The 13,439-nt window shown below is 52.0% G+C and overlaps 1 protein-coding gene across 6 annotated transcripts in view; it reads left to right on the forward strand.

The window, feature by feature from the left end:
- EDA (ectodysplasin A) overlaps positions 1–13,439 on the forward strand; it is a 60,063-nt gene continuing 46,624 nt past the window's right edge. For 3 of the 6 annotated variants that reach the window (XM_074551354.1, XM_074551352.1, XM_074551353.1), the window contains exon 1: positions 2–419. In XM_074551354.1, the coding sequence (XP_074407455.1) occupies positions 144–419 (276 nt within the window). In that variant the 5' untranslated portion in view covers positions 2–143. Of the gene's footprint in view, positions 420–13,439 lie in introns of all 6 variants that reach the window. The other 3 variants (XM_074551350.1, XM_074551351.1, XM_074551355.1) reach the window with 2 other exon arrangements.

Raw genomic sequence — 13,439 nt, forward strand, 5'->3', positions numbered from 1 at the left:
CGCCGGCGGCCCGGCCCCGCCTCCAGGGGTGGCCCCGCCCCCTGGCGGGGCGCTGGCGGCCCGGCCGCGCAGCCCGCGGTGCCCGGCGCGCCCCGGGAGCAGCAGCGCTGGGGCCGCTCCGCGCCGCTCCGCCCGAGCGCACCATGGGCGCGGAGCGCAGGGCGGCGGCGCCGGCTCCCCGCGGCTGCGCCTGCGGCGGCGGCGGCAGCTGGCGGCTCTTCCTCGGTTTCTTCGCGCTGTCGCTGGCGCTGCACGTCCTGACCCTGGGCTGTTACCTGGAGCTGCGCTCCGAGCTCCGCCGCGACCGCGGCCCGCAGCCCGCGGCCCCGCCGCGCCGGGACGGGACGGCGGCAGCGCCCGGAGCCCCGGCCGGGGGCCGCCCGCAGCGCGCGGCCGAGGGCGCGGAGCGGCGCCAGCAGGTGGGTCCGGCCGGGGGCGGGGGGACCGCGGGGGCTCCGCGCTGCTCGGGGCCATCCCCCGGCTCCATCCCCGCGCTCGGGGGCCGCGCCCCGGGGCGCTTCGGAGCGGCCCCTCGAGGGAGTTGGGTGGAAAAAGGGGGGAAAGCCCCAAGTCGCTGTGCGGGGGTGAAGTGCGGGGGAAGCACGTTTGGGCTGGGGGTGACGGGCTGCGGGGCCGCCTGTGTTCCACCTGCTGCTCGCGGTTTCCCTGTCGCGACAGACCCGCCGTGTGTCCCGACAGCGCAAACTTGGCCGGGGGCAGCGGCTCTGCCCCGGCCTTTGCGGGGTGCCCCCAGTCGCGGGGTGCTGCTGCCGGGGAGCCCCGCACGGTTCGGCCCCGCACACAGTGCGCGCTGGGTCGCGGTCCTGCACGGCCTCCGCTCGCTCCTCTCCTTCCTCCTGCGCTGTGTTCCTGGTTGCGCTCCTCTCCCAGCCCAGGTGCATCATCCTTTGGGTGATGCCCCCCGCAGCAGCTGCTCAGCCTGTGCAGGACAGGTGGGCAGCAGCCTCCCGGTTGTCCCCGCCGCTGTCCCCAGCCCTGGGGGGGTCGCCTGTCCCGGGAGCTTCTGGGAGAGCCGGAGCGGAGCTGGGGCCTCCGCTCGCAAACTTAGCTCATTTTTTCCAGGCACGAAACCTCGCTGCGAGCAGGATAAGCTGGAGGAAGGAGTTTCCTCCCCTCCGAGCCTCCGGAGCGGATGGCCCGCTCCCCCAAGGTGCCGGGTGGCTTTGTCGCGGAGTCGCAGCGGGGTTTCGGGGGAGATGCCAAGCCCTGCCTCGGCACCCCGGCGGTCCTCGCCTTGCTGCTTATCAGTGCGTGGGGGGAAGGACAAAAATAGCTTTGATAAAGCGGCGAGTTTGGAACTCTTCCTCCCACTTGGCAGCGGGAGCCGTTCCGCCGCGCCGGCCTCGGCTGCCCCCGGGAGAGCCGGGTTTGCGCTTCCTTCGCTGCCCGGGTCCCGCAGCTTCCCATAATAAATCCGAGCCCAGCGTTGGAGCGGAGGGAAGCCGAGCTCCCGGGTCATCGCTCTGCCCTCGCTGCCTCTCCAGCAGTGTCAACACAGAGCGAGCCCGAGCGGTTTGATGTCGTGCTGGGATTCCTGGGTTGCCTTGGAATAGCGCGCGGCTGGAGTGCTTTTCGTGTTATCGTGCTGGATCTGTTTAGTCTTTCGAGCTCTTCTTTCCAGCGAGCGTATAATGAAATACCAGGGCAAATACTTGAGGCATTCATAAATTACAGCGTTAGATAATTTGTCTCTGGATGCGGACGGAGCTCCGAGCGTCGCTCGCTGCAGCTGACGGACTCCAGATAAGGTAACGCTAATTATTTATTTCTTTATTCTACATCTGGCCTGTCAGGCTTGAGATGAAATACTCTTTAGAGCACATTGAAGCAGTTGGGTTGGAGAGAAGGGTTGCTGGTAGTAGGGACATGGGGAAGGAACGCTGAGTGTCCCGAGCTGCTCCGGTTGGGAACGGCTGCTGTGACAACGTGTGATTAATGGGATTTGTAGTGGTGCTGCTCACCCATTTCTTGCTGATTTTTCTGCCTTGCAGCTAAAAACAAGCACTTTGGGCGTCCTGGGGTGCTGTGAGTGCATCCCTTCCGTTATTAAAGCAGTGAAATGAGGGATTGCAAACAGCTTTATTTAGAAAGTTATTGTCCAGCTTTGGGGTACATGTCGGGCTCCCAGCAGCCCTTCCAAGCTGTGCTGCTGATAAACTCAAACTGTGATCCCATACATGTGATGCTTGCATAAATTGGGCTGAAATTACTAAATAATTAATTCAAGCGATGTGATCAATGACATTTCTCTCCTGAGGACCATGGTCAGAGTTCATTAGAGGGGGACCAGTGACCACAGTGCTGTGAGCCCTCAAATGTCCTTCAGCTGCTGAGGTCTCTCAGTGAAGAGGCCAAGTGCCATGTGTGTTGTGATTGTACAATCTCATTTAAACCCAAAAGATATTCCCCTTCCTGACCCTTTTTTATGTATTTTTAAGTTATTTTATTCCCCCTCCTCTTCCTGACCTGAGGCAGGAGGAAGAGGAGCATGGGGGGACGGATGGGGAGCGATGGTCAGCGTCGAGATTTTGGCCCAAACCTCACCTGGCCCCGTGCCAGAAATGACCTCATGACAGGAGTGAGATTTGGCAGCTCGATAACGCCCCGCTTCCCTATCTCACAGGGTATCCAAATATGTAACTCATTTGGGATGGAAGGGCAGATTTTCATGGCAGAGGTTGAGGCATTGTAGTTCCACATCTTTGTCCCAGAACCCGCCGGGTGTTGCATCACCGCGCTGGCTGCGAGATGAGGAGTTTGTTAGAGCTGCTTTAATTCATTGACTCTTCAGTGGCTCAGAGGTGTGAGAGAGGGTTTGGGGAGTGGTGGAGCCTTGGCTCCACCAATAAAATGCAAATAATCCCTCTGGATGGGTGTGCTGTGGGATGGGAGAGGGATTCTGTCAGGCAGGCTCTGCTCATGGAGATCCACATCAGGGCACTGTGTCCCTTTGGAGGATTTTGTGCCTAAATGAAATCGTATTTTGCTGTCAAAAAATCATCCTTGCAATATTTGAGTTGTGCAGAGCATCATTCTCGTGCTTTTTCTCCAACCAAATCCCCGTCCTGCCACATTTCTGCCAAAACTTGTTCTTTGGCCAATGGTGGGTGAAATGTGTGCCCTGAAAGTGTCCCAAGATGGAGATAAAAACTTCCAAAGCCTGGGAATGGGATCAAAAGCCATCGGTTTTGTCAAACTAATTGTAGAGGCGCTTGCAGCTAGTGGGGGGAGGGAGGGGAGGTGCTGAGTCATCCAAAAAAATGTGCTGAGCAGCAATTTGCTGACTGGCATTTCACCTTCCCGGTGCCAAGGTGTCTGATCTCAGTCTCCACTTCTCACCTTTTTAACAAGGGATGTTCCCACTTTGGAGCAGTGCCCACTTCGGTGTTCCTGATCCTTGCTTTCATGGAGTAGTTTGGGCTCGAAGGGACCTTAATGCTCATTTAGTGCCACCCCAGCCATGGGCAGGGACACCTTCCACTATCCCAGGCTGCTCCAAGCCCTATCCAGCCTGGCCTTGGACACTTCCAGAGATCCAGGGGCAGCCACAGCTTCTCACAGGGCCTCTCCACCCTCGCAGGGAAGAATTCCTTCCTTTCTTTTCCCTCACCATGTGAAATTGCAGTTATTTTTCCCCTTTTTTTGTTGATTCTGGCTCCAGAGTAAGAGGCAGGTGTTGATGTGATTGGCACAAAGGCTCTAAAGGTGTGGAAGCTGCTCCAGAGGCTTCTCCCTCCGTGAGCATACCTGTGGCTCATCCATGCATCTTCATCCCTGTTTCTGCCTCCTGCATCCCAGCTGAAACCTGCCCAATGTGCTGAAAGCTTTGAGCAGAGCTCCTGTTGGAAATGCTTCTCCAGCCTCCTCTGGCAGCAGCCTTAGCACGGCTCCTGTGGGCTCTGACCTTTCAGGGCCTGTGTGTTGGGATTTCATGGCTCTGCTCCCGGGTTAGTGACAGGCTGGGTGTGTGCAGAGGGAAGATGCTGATTAGGGATGTGCCCTCACAGTGGGTTTTCCCTCAAATTCCACTTTGTGGTCCTGCTTGCAGCTGAAAGAAGCTCTCAGAGGGCAATCAAGGGAGCCTGCAGAGCTCTGTGGCAAATGTCAGGCTCTGGTTACCTTCATTCACAACTCGAATTCTCTATCCCTGCTGCTGTGCCTGTGAATATTCCATGCACAATCTGGCCTGAATCCAGAACTGCTCCTGTTGAGATGCTGCAGAGTGGCAGAAGCCTGGCAGTGCCTGTGGGATGTGTTGCTTGCTTTGGGAAATTAAATACAGTGTGAGCTTTCCCCAAGGGCTGGAGGTGCATCCCTGCAGGTGCTGTGGGGTGAATTCCTGTGTGAAGAGAAACCTTTGGCTGGGTGGGAACAGCCTGGCTGGTCCTTGGGAACTGTGGAGTCACAGAGGGGTTTGGGATGGAAGGAACCTCTCAAGGCCATCGAGTCCAATCTCTCAGCCCCAGGCAGGGACACCTTCTACTCCATCAGGACCTTCCCAAAGTCCTTATTCCCAGATTTATGGTGCTGCAAGGGTTTCCTTCTGCCCTCCCTAGTGTCCCCCACTGCTGATCTGGGTTTTCATTTTCTATTTTCTGCTCATTCCATGAAGGAGAAAATCTGTGGCTTTGTGTGAGGACCAGGATGTTTTATCAGCATTAACTGAGTTCCTTGATGGAGAATATTGTTGCCAGAGTAAGTGTTTGACTGACCCGTGACCAAATTGCAGGGTTTTTCCATAATTTTTTGATGAGTTCCCTGGCAAATCCTTGAACTTGGGGTTTTAACAACATTCAGTGGCATTCCAAAGTTATCTTCCCCTTAACCCCAGAGTAAATAGTGCCATATCAACCCCATATTATTTTAACCTTTTAACATTATTTTTCTTACCACATAATAACATAAATCTTCCCTGCTCTCCCATACACATGTAGTGTCTTGTAATGCTAATTAAACTGCACACCAGCCTAATTTTGCTCTCAGACTAATCCAATATATTTTTCTTGACTGGAAGCCAAACCCTGAGAGCTTCAGAGCATGCGGAGCTCTCATTCCACTCTTATTATATGTTAATGGCTTTATGTTTTAATGTCTTTCAACACTTGGGGAGGATGTTATTTTTAGAGGTGTCTGGCTGCAGAAGGTACGGGTCTGTGAGGGGTTTGGGGGATGTGAAGCCCTGAGTAAACTCCGTGCAGTAAGTGGGAAGCATGTCCCTGAAGAGGAGTAATCTGTCAGGATCCATTGTGCACAAGCAGGGAATCCCAGGGAGGTTTGATGTGATTTTTACCGTGGTGTAGTGGGAGATTTGGCTGCAGTTTTACCGTGGTTAAGTGGGAGATTTGGCTGCAATTTGAACGTGGCTAAATGCCTTTATGGGGCGGTTTCAGTGGTAAGTGCTCTCTCGTTAAACTCTGGGTTTGTGTGCTAATGGTGCCGATGCCAGTTGGGCCTGGATGCTACTACAGCAGGAATAATCACTCCCAGATGGGTGTGGATGGAAACGAGCTCCTTCCCTAAACCCCAGTGAAACGCTGTTACAGTGCAAAGTCCTAATGATGCAGGACCCTATTGATGGGGTGCCAGGCCTGTAACACCTTCCAAATGGGGTTGTCAGCATCCTCCTGCCTGGCTGCACCTCAGCTCTGGGCATGGAGGTGACATGCACTCCTTGGGGGTGGCTCTTGCAGTGGAATCCCAGAGTCTGTTGAACTGGGAGGATACCATCAGGATTGGGGTTCACTGTGTGGTGTGGGATTGAGTTGTGTGGCTTTGCAGCTGTGGACAGTGCATGACACGAGGTAGCAGCGTGTGGTGAGGGGTCTGTGTCCCTGCTGTGAGGGTCTGTGTCCATGGGGAGGGTTTGTGTGGTGTGGGGAGGGTTTGTGTTCCATGGTGTGAGGGCCCATGTCCATCTTATGCAGGTTTATGTCCATGGGCAGGGTCCATGTTCATTGTGTGTGGGTTTATGTCCATGGGGATGGCCTGTTTTCCATGGTGTGAGGGCCCATGTCCATGGGGATGGCCTGTTTTCCATGGTGTGCAGGCCCATGTCCATGGGGATGGCCTGTGTTCCATGGTGTGCAGGCCCATGTCTATGGGAATGGCCTGTGTTCCACGGTGTGCAGGCCCATGTCTGTGCGGATGGCCTGTGTTCCATGGTGTGCAGGCCCATGTCCATGTTTTGCAGGTGTATGTCCATGTCCAGGGTCCATGTTCCGTGGCTTTGCCATGGTGGCTCGGTGGCTTTGTGGCAGTGGCTGTTGTGTGACGTGGCTTTGCCATGGTGGACAGGGCAGGGGCTGTTTGTGCTGTGTGGGGCTGTGGTCACTGCGTGGTGTGGCAGGACAGCAGCCACAATGGCTGGAAGCTGCTGGATGCTCCCAGGATGGAAGAGGAGAGGACCAAGAAAGAGTTGCCTTTTGCCAGAGCTGCCTCTTGCACGGCCCTTGGGAGCTCAGAGCCCTCCTGGTTCCCTCCCCGGGCAGTGCTGGTGCCCCAGGGGTTAAATCCCGTAGCTCTGTGACAGCAGGGTTAAATCCGTGTGCCAGGCCAGCGGGGTGCTGTCCCTGAGTGCTGCCTTTGTCCTTTAATCCCTCTTTGCAATTCTTGTCACCTCTGGACTTTCAGCCTCTGCCGAGGCACAAAGGGAGGGGGGAGACAGGGAAGGTGTTCCCTGAGCTGGGCTGGAAGTCAAACCCACCTGGGAGCAGGTACAGGCTCTGGTTGTAAATTTTCTGCAGGTGGGACGTTGGGGAGCTGCTGTGGCAGACAGACCCCACTGTGCTCCTTAATCCCACAATCCCAGCATGGTCTGGGTGGGAAGGGACCTTAAAGGTCATCCCTTTCTATGGGCAGGGACTCCTTCCACTGCCCCAAATTGCTCCAGCCTGGTCTTGGACACTTCCAGGGATTGGGCACCTTCTCAGGGAATCTTCCCAGTTGTCTCTTCTTCCTTTTCCAGTTCTTGTTTTAACTGGGTAATTCTGGCATTTCTTCCCAGAAAGTTGAGATCAGAGTGCCCTGTCCAGAAAAAAAAAAATCAGATCTTTTAATCTCATTCTTATTTGGTAATAATATTTATATTTTCTAATAATGACTAAATCTTTGAATTCTTCCTTATGTTTTCTGATCCATGAGGCAACAGCAGCTTTCCCTGGGTTTCCCAGGGAAGTGTGGGGCCAGGGATGTGGGGCAGGCACTAAATGGCCTAAACAGACCTTTGTGATCTTTCCAGTCTTCCCCACGTGCCAGGCTCAGTGAAATTCATCCAGGAAATCATTTCAGAGCAATTATTTCCTTCAACTTTGCAAACAAGCTGCTGAACTACTGGTTCCCTTAACCAGCGCTTTATTCTAATTTTCCCATGGGATAGGAAAATAGGATAAGGCATTTAAAGCTGGCAGCTGGATCTGTTGCCAACCCAAGAGGATGGAACAACTTAGACTGAAAAATCAGGGGGTTATTTTAATTTTTTATTGCAATTGCTGCTGTTCCTGGGGCTGCAGGAAGGCTCTGCCTGGAAAACTTGAATTCTCACGTTTTCCCATAAACCATAACCTCTGAGAGAAAAATGGGATCAGACAGGGAATCGCTGGGTGTGCAGCTGATGAGGTGCATTTGGAGAGCAGGGTGAGGAGAGGAGCTGGGTTTTCTACTGCAGCTGTTTGTATCTTTTGAGTGATAATGAACTCAATGAGTAGCTGGCTGCCTTGGGGCTGTGGATGGGCTTGTTGGTGCTTGCTCTGTCTGTCTGGGGTGTTAACTCTTGCTGGGAAGAGGGGAGATCCCATCCAAAGGGGAGGGAAGCCCATCAGGAATTACCTCCACGTGCCCTCAGAGTAAATTCTGGCAGATTTCTAAGGTTAAAAGGGGATTTTTTTTTTTTCCTAGGGGGGCAGGAAGGCAAAAATTAAAGCTGGTAATTGTCCTTTTTAAAGGAATATTGAATCTTCTTCTGAACAATATCTTTATTGCCAACTTGGAGTTTTCTCCTGTTGTTGACAGGAGTTGTTTTGGCTCAGAACATAATTCCTGCAGAGGTTCCTGGACTGTGCAGGACTTGATGGTGAAAGGACAAGGGGTGATGGGTTTAAACTAAGAGGATTGATTTAGCTTGGATATTGGGAAGGAATTCTTCCCTGTGAGGGTGGTGAGACACTGGCACAGATTCTGTGGCTGTTCCATCCCTGGAAGTGTCCAAGGCCAGGTTGGATGGGGCTTGGAGCAATCTGGGACAGTGGAAGATGTCCCTGTCCATGGCAGGGTGGCACTGGATGGGCTTTAAGGCCCCTTCCCACCCAAACCATTCTGTTTTCATTCACTGGAAAGGGAATGTGTGCAGGAAAAGTCCTTGAACTGAAGGCATCAGCTGAGCCTTGGGAGCTCAGCACTAATCCTGAGCTTGGCCTCTGTGTCTGGTGAGATGCTGAAACCAAGATAAAAACTCGACCTTTTGCTGGCAGGGTGGATTTTGCTTAGGAGATGGGAGAGCCTCTGTGCTCAGCACCTGCAGGAATGCTGCCTGGTGTTATCTCTGCATCCCCTGGGTGGAATCCAGCACTCTGGGCTCAGTCCAGTGCATCTCCCCCGTGTCCCCAGGGGCTGCTCCATTTTTCAGGCTCAGCAGCAGAGGGGCAGGAGGATCCCTGTGCCACTGCCAGGGATGCTGGGAGCCAGCACATTCCCAATAAAAGCAGGATTTGACTTCAGGCACAGGTGCTGGGCAGGTCATTCACACTCCCCTGCATGGCTGCAGGGCTTGGACAATTCCAGATGTGCTGTGTCCCTGTCCTGGCTGGGATGGAGCTGCACGAGGAGCTCAGGGAAGTTGAGACCTTCAAGTGTTAAATCCCAAGCGCTGCTCCGGCCGGCTCAGCTCCGATCCGGTCTGGCGCGCGTTTCCAACAACAGCCTGGATTTGCCAAGGAAAATGACGCTGGATGCAGCAAAGAGCTGTCAACTCTTTCCTCCCTATGCTCCCAGGCAGCTTTTCTCCTGCTCTCTGCAATAACTGGGCTGTTGGGAGGTGATATGGAATTTCCCTCCATCCTCACCCCACTCCAGACAGCAGCACCTCACACGATGGCTATGGGGACACTCTGCAATCCCATTGCTGAGGGTCACATTAAGCTGAGATTAACTCAAGTGTTTCTCCTCTGGTACCTAAATGTTGGACCCAGGGGGATCTTGGCTGGAATATTAAAGAACTTGTTTCTAAAAGAGGCTTTCTGAGCCTGGTTTTGTGCAGATGGGTTCAGGAGAAGACCCTCAGGGACCCCTGGGCTGGTGTACCCCACACTCTCTGACCATGGGCTTCTCTTTTGGGTTCTTCTGACTCAAAATTCTTTTTCCCCCATTTCTGAAGATGCAGAAACCCTAATTTATAAATTATGATCCTGTTAAAAGGGTTCATGTGGTCTTTGGGGCAACTACCCCTTCAGTCAGATCCCTCTGAAGATCCCGTGTGGCTTCAAGCTGTATCAGGTACTGAAGGAGTTAAAAATTCCTGCTGCTGGTGCACACGAGCAGAGCCAGGTATCTCCCAGGGGATCCAAGTTTGCTTTCTGAAATCTGGCAAATAGCAAAAATTTTGATGTCTGTGAGCAGCAATCACACCCCGAGGCGATGACGGCTGACAGGGAAGGGCTCCTGACATATTTACCGAACAATTTTCTTATCATGAAGTGCTCAAAAAGCCCAAACCTGGAGAACAATAGCAACAAAAAACCCACTGCAGGGTTTGTCAGCTTAGAGATAACAAATTATTTTTGCTTTTTGTTTGACTCCTTGGCATTTAGGGGTTAATTGGAGTGAGGCCAAATGTGGTGAGATAGTGCCTGAATCAGAGTTTTAAAAACACTGGGATTGGAAAGGTTTTAACTTCTAACTTCTGTGAGGCTCTTAGAGGCGCTGGTGAAGAGGGGGGTTAGAAACAACCAAAGGAAAATGTTTGGGTTGGGCAGTAAAAATTGACTTTGGAGGGGGCAACCCTTCCTGAGACCCCAAAAGTCATCTCAGCCCAGCTGGGCTTCCCCTTATGCTGGGGCTGGATTGGTCTGAACTATTATTAAATGGGAATAAATATTTCTGTGAGGATGTTGTGTCATGTGTTCATCCACCAATCCCTCTGTCCTGGTTGTGTGTATTTGCAGAATGAAGCAAAACTGCATTTGTGAGAAACAGAGGGACTTTGACACAAAAAATTTGGAATAAAGCTGTAAAGTTGGTACTGATCCAGCTGCTCCCTTTGATTTCACTCTGATATAGAAAGGCACTGGCCTGAAACTGGTCCAGAGGGTGTTCAGGATGCTCTGTGAACTCTGGCATGAGGAATTCTGAGCAATAAAACTTTGGAAGTGTGGCCTTCGAGGGCTATTGTGGAAGGAAGGGCATAAGAAACATGACACTGGGATTGTGATTCCTGGCAGGAATGCTTTGCAATGGGGAAATTTCAGTTTGGTTTGTGTTGCTTACATGCCTTTCTTCTCGCTGAAGGGCAAATGACAGTGTCAGCATTAAATGTGAGGAGCTGACATCTTCCCATGAAATATGCCTGACGTCCCCAGAACAGAGCTGCAGTTACTGCTGCTCCAGAAATCCGCCTTCCCTGGGTTTTACTTTTGCTCTTACCCCAAAAGGGACCTGACTGAAATGTTCCTGCTGATAAAGAGGTTGGTTGTGGAGGGAATTGTGCTCCAGGGAGAGGTCTGAGAGCAGGAGGAGCCATGGCTGAGCTGGATGTCCCCGTGTCCCTTTTGGCCCCGGGGCTCTCGTGTCAGGACGTGTCAGCCTGACGGGCGCCTGAGATGGAACAAAACCCAGGGCCATTGCTTGGATGTTTGGGGTTTTTTTAAGGCCACTTCTCTGGGTTTGAAGATCTTGAACTTCTGTGGGGAAAATTTATGGCGGTTTAGAGATGGAAGAGATTGGCCATGTTCTCTGTGATGCCCTGTTGGTCCTGTGTCCCCGGCAGCTTCTGTTGTGGTGGCTTTTAGGTTGGTTGGTTCAGCTGGGCTTGGTGTAGCCAGGGCTTCACCCCACAGGGTGAGTGATTTAGGGAGCTCTGTTGGAGAGCCAGTGGAGATGTGTGTGGCAGCTGGAGCTGCAGGAGGATGAGCAGTCACTCAGTTTATCTTTACATCCAGTGCATTGTGCCGCTTGTTTCGGAGATCGGGAATTTCTCGTTGGGCTGGGCTGAGTTTGGGCTCCTTGTGAGCTTTTCCACCAAGTTCTCCCAGGGTTGGTCCATGGGGAAGAGGAGCCTGTCAGGCTGCTCAGGAGGAGCTGATTGCTGCATCTGCAGAAGATCAGCAGGGTTGGGCTTTGTTGGCCAAGAGGTGTTAAGGGACACCTTGCATGGAAAGGATTTTCCAGCCCTGGCGCAGCAGCAGTGGAGTCCCCATCCCTGTAGCTGCATGTGGCACTTGGGGACATGGTCAGTGGTGGCTTTGGCAGTGCTGGGGGAGTGGTTGGGCTCTGATCTCAGAGGGCTTTTCCAACCTCAATGATTCCATGATTTTTCTCAGACTTCCACTGTCATTGCTCAGTGCTGACATGCTCGGATTGGAAGAACTTGGGTTATTTCATACAGAATCCTTGTTTTCTTTTTTCCCTCTGAAATCTCCACAACAGAACCATTTGCACATAAATGAAGCAGAATTTTTGGCCAGCTCTTGTGCACACCTGTGCACTCCCATCACCCACCAGGAAATTGCTGCCCTGAAATGCTGCTCCTAAAATATTTGCTGAGAGATGGTTTGGGAAAGCTAAAAATTATTCTTTTGAGACTTCTCACATGGTCAGTTATGAATTAAGGCTGCACAAAAAGAGGTTGTTCAAGCAAATGAACTGTTCTTAGAAGCAGTGGAGTGGGTCAAGATGGAACCACCCCCCTTCCTATTTGTAGGAACACTTTCCATTATCCCAGGTTACTCCAGCCTGGTCTTGGACCTTTTCAGAGATGAGGCAACCACAGCCTCTTCCATAAAATGATGGAAAACACTAGGCTGAAGGGGCTCTGGTGAATATAGAATTATTTAATATAGAGGATGATTTAATTTCTGTTTCAGTAGCTCTGTTTGCCATTGGGGGCTGGGGTCAGCTGGGGTGAGGGAGGAGGATGGAGAGGATGAGGCAGTGAGTCCCTGCTCCAGCAAGGCAGGATTTCCAGTAGGAGAATGCCCTTGGAAGAGTGTGTGTTTGTGCCCACAGCCATTAAGCTCCATAATCTTGGTGTCTGTATCGACTTACAAATGAAAGCTTGCAGTAATTTGGAGCAGCATTTGAATTGTGAGTGGTAGTGATGATGCTGAGCTTGTCTTTTAATGCTGAGTTTAGAGGCTTTGAGGTTTGGATTAAAAAAAACTTCAATGAAACCACAAAAAAGACATTGGAAGCATAGCTGAACAGGTGGAACAAATTTGTTAAATCTGTTATTGGGAAAACAGCAACTTGCTTTTAAGAAATAAATCAATCTGCAGCTCAGTGTTTCATAATGAGGAGTGGGATAGGAAAATCTAAAAATATCTCCAAATGAGAGCTAATGCTCCGAAGGAACAGATCCAAACTAGAATATAATATTGCCCATTGTGGTGACAATAAGGATTTTAAAGTTCATTGAGATCCTTGCTGGGATGCAGATGGGACTTGAAGAGCCAGCATATTTCCCTTGGCCGGGTCCAGTTTTTATTTGCATAATAACTTATTATATGTATTGCCAGTAGCTCGCAGAGCCCCTGGTCAGGATTGGGAAACCACGATGAGTTCATCCCCCTCTGCCTGCTGAGACAATATAATCCCCAAGAACTGGGAGGGAGGCTTCTCTAGCAACTAAAGCAAGTGATTATGTGCTTGAAGAGGCAGGAAAAAGCAGAGTTTTAACCCTGTGAACCTTTGTGTACCTCAGATCTCCTCACCAAGACCCATTTCAGGGGTCTTTGTCCTTCGGGAGCCTTTGTCCCCATCCTTCCTCCTGTGTCCTGAGCTTTAGCAGCTGATTCTAATGAAGTCAGGGAGCTTTTCCATGTGGAAAATGTGTCCTGGCTTTTCAGGAGATGGGGCATCTGTGCTGTGTTCTCTGTTATTGTGGAGCCACAGAATGGTTTGGGTCAAAAGGGGCCTTGATGATCATCTAATTCCACCTCCTTTTCTGTGCCTTTCCTTAATTCCCTGTGTTGCTCAGGCAGCAGAGCCAGCTCTGCATCCATTTTTCTTGGAAAGCAATTCCACAGCCTCATCCCTTTCTTAGCAGGTTCTTCCTAGGGTTATTCCAGAGTTTCCCTTGCTCAGCAGAGCCTGGGTGCTCTGTCACACCCAGCTGGGGCACTGCCATCCCCTCCATGCTCCATCATCCCTTTCTTTTGGGATTTGCTAAGGGCTCCTGGGCACAGAGGGCTTTTTCCAGTGCTGCTGTGGAG

The sequence above is a fragment of the Zonotrichia albicollis genome, chromosome 14 (genome assembly GCF_047830755.1).
Source record: "Zonotrichia albicollis isolate bZonAlb1 chromosome 14, bZonAlb1.hap1, whole genome shotgun sequence".
Lineage (NCBI taxonomy): Eukaryota > Metazoa > Chordata > Aves > Passeriformes > Passerellidae > Zonotrichia > Zonotrichia albicollis.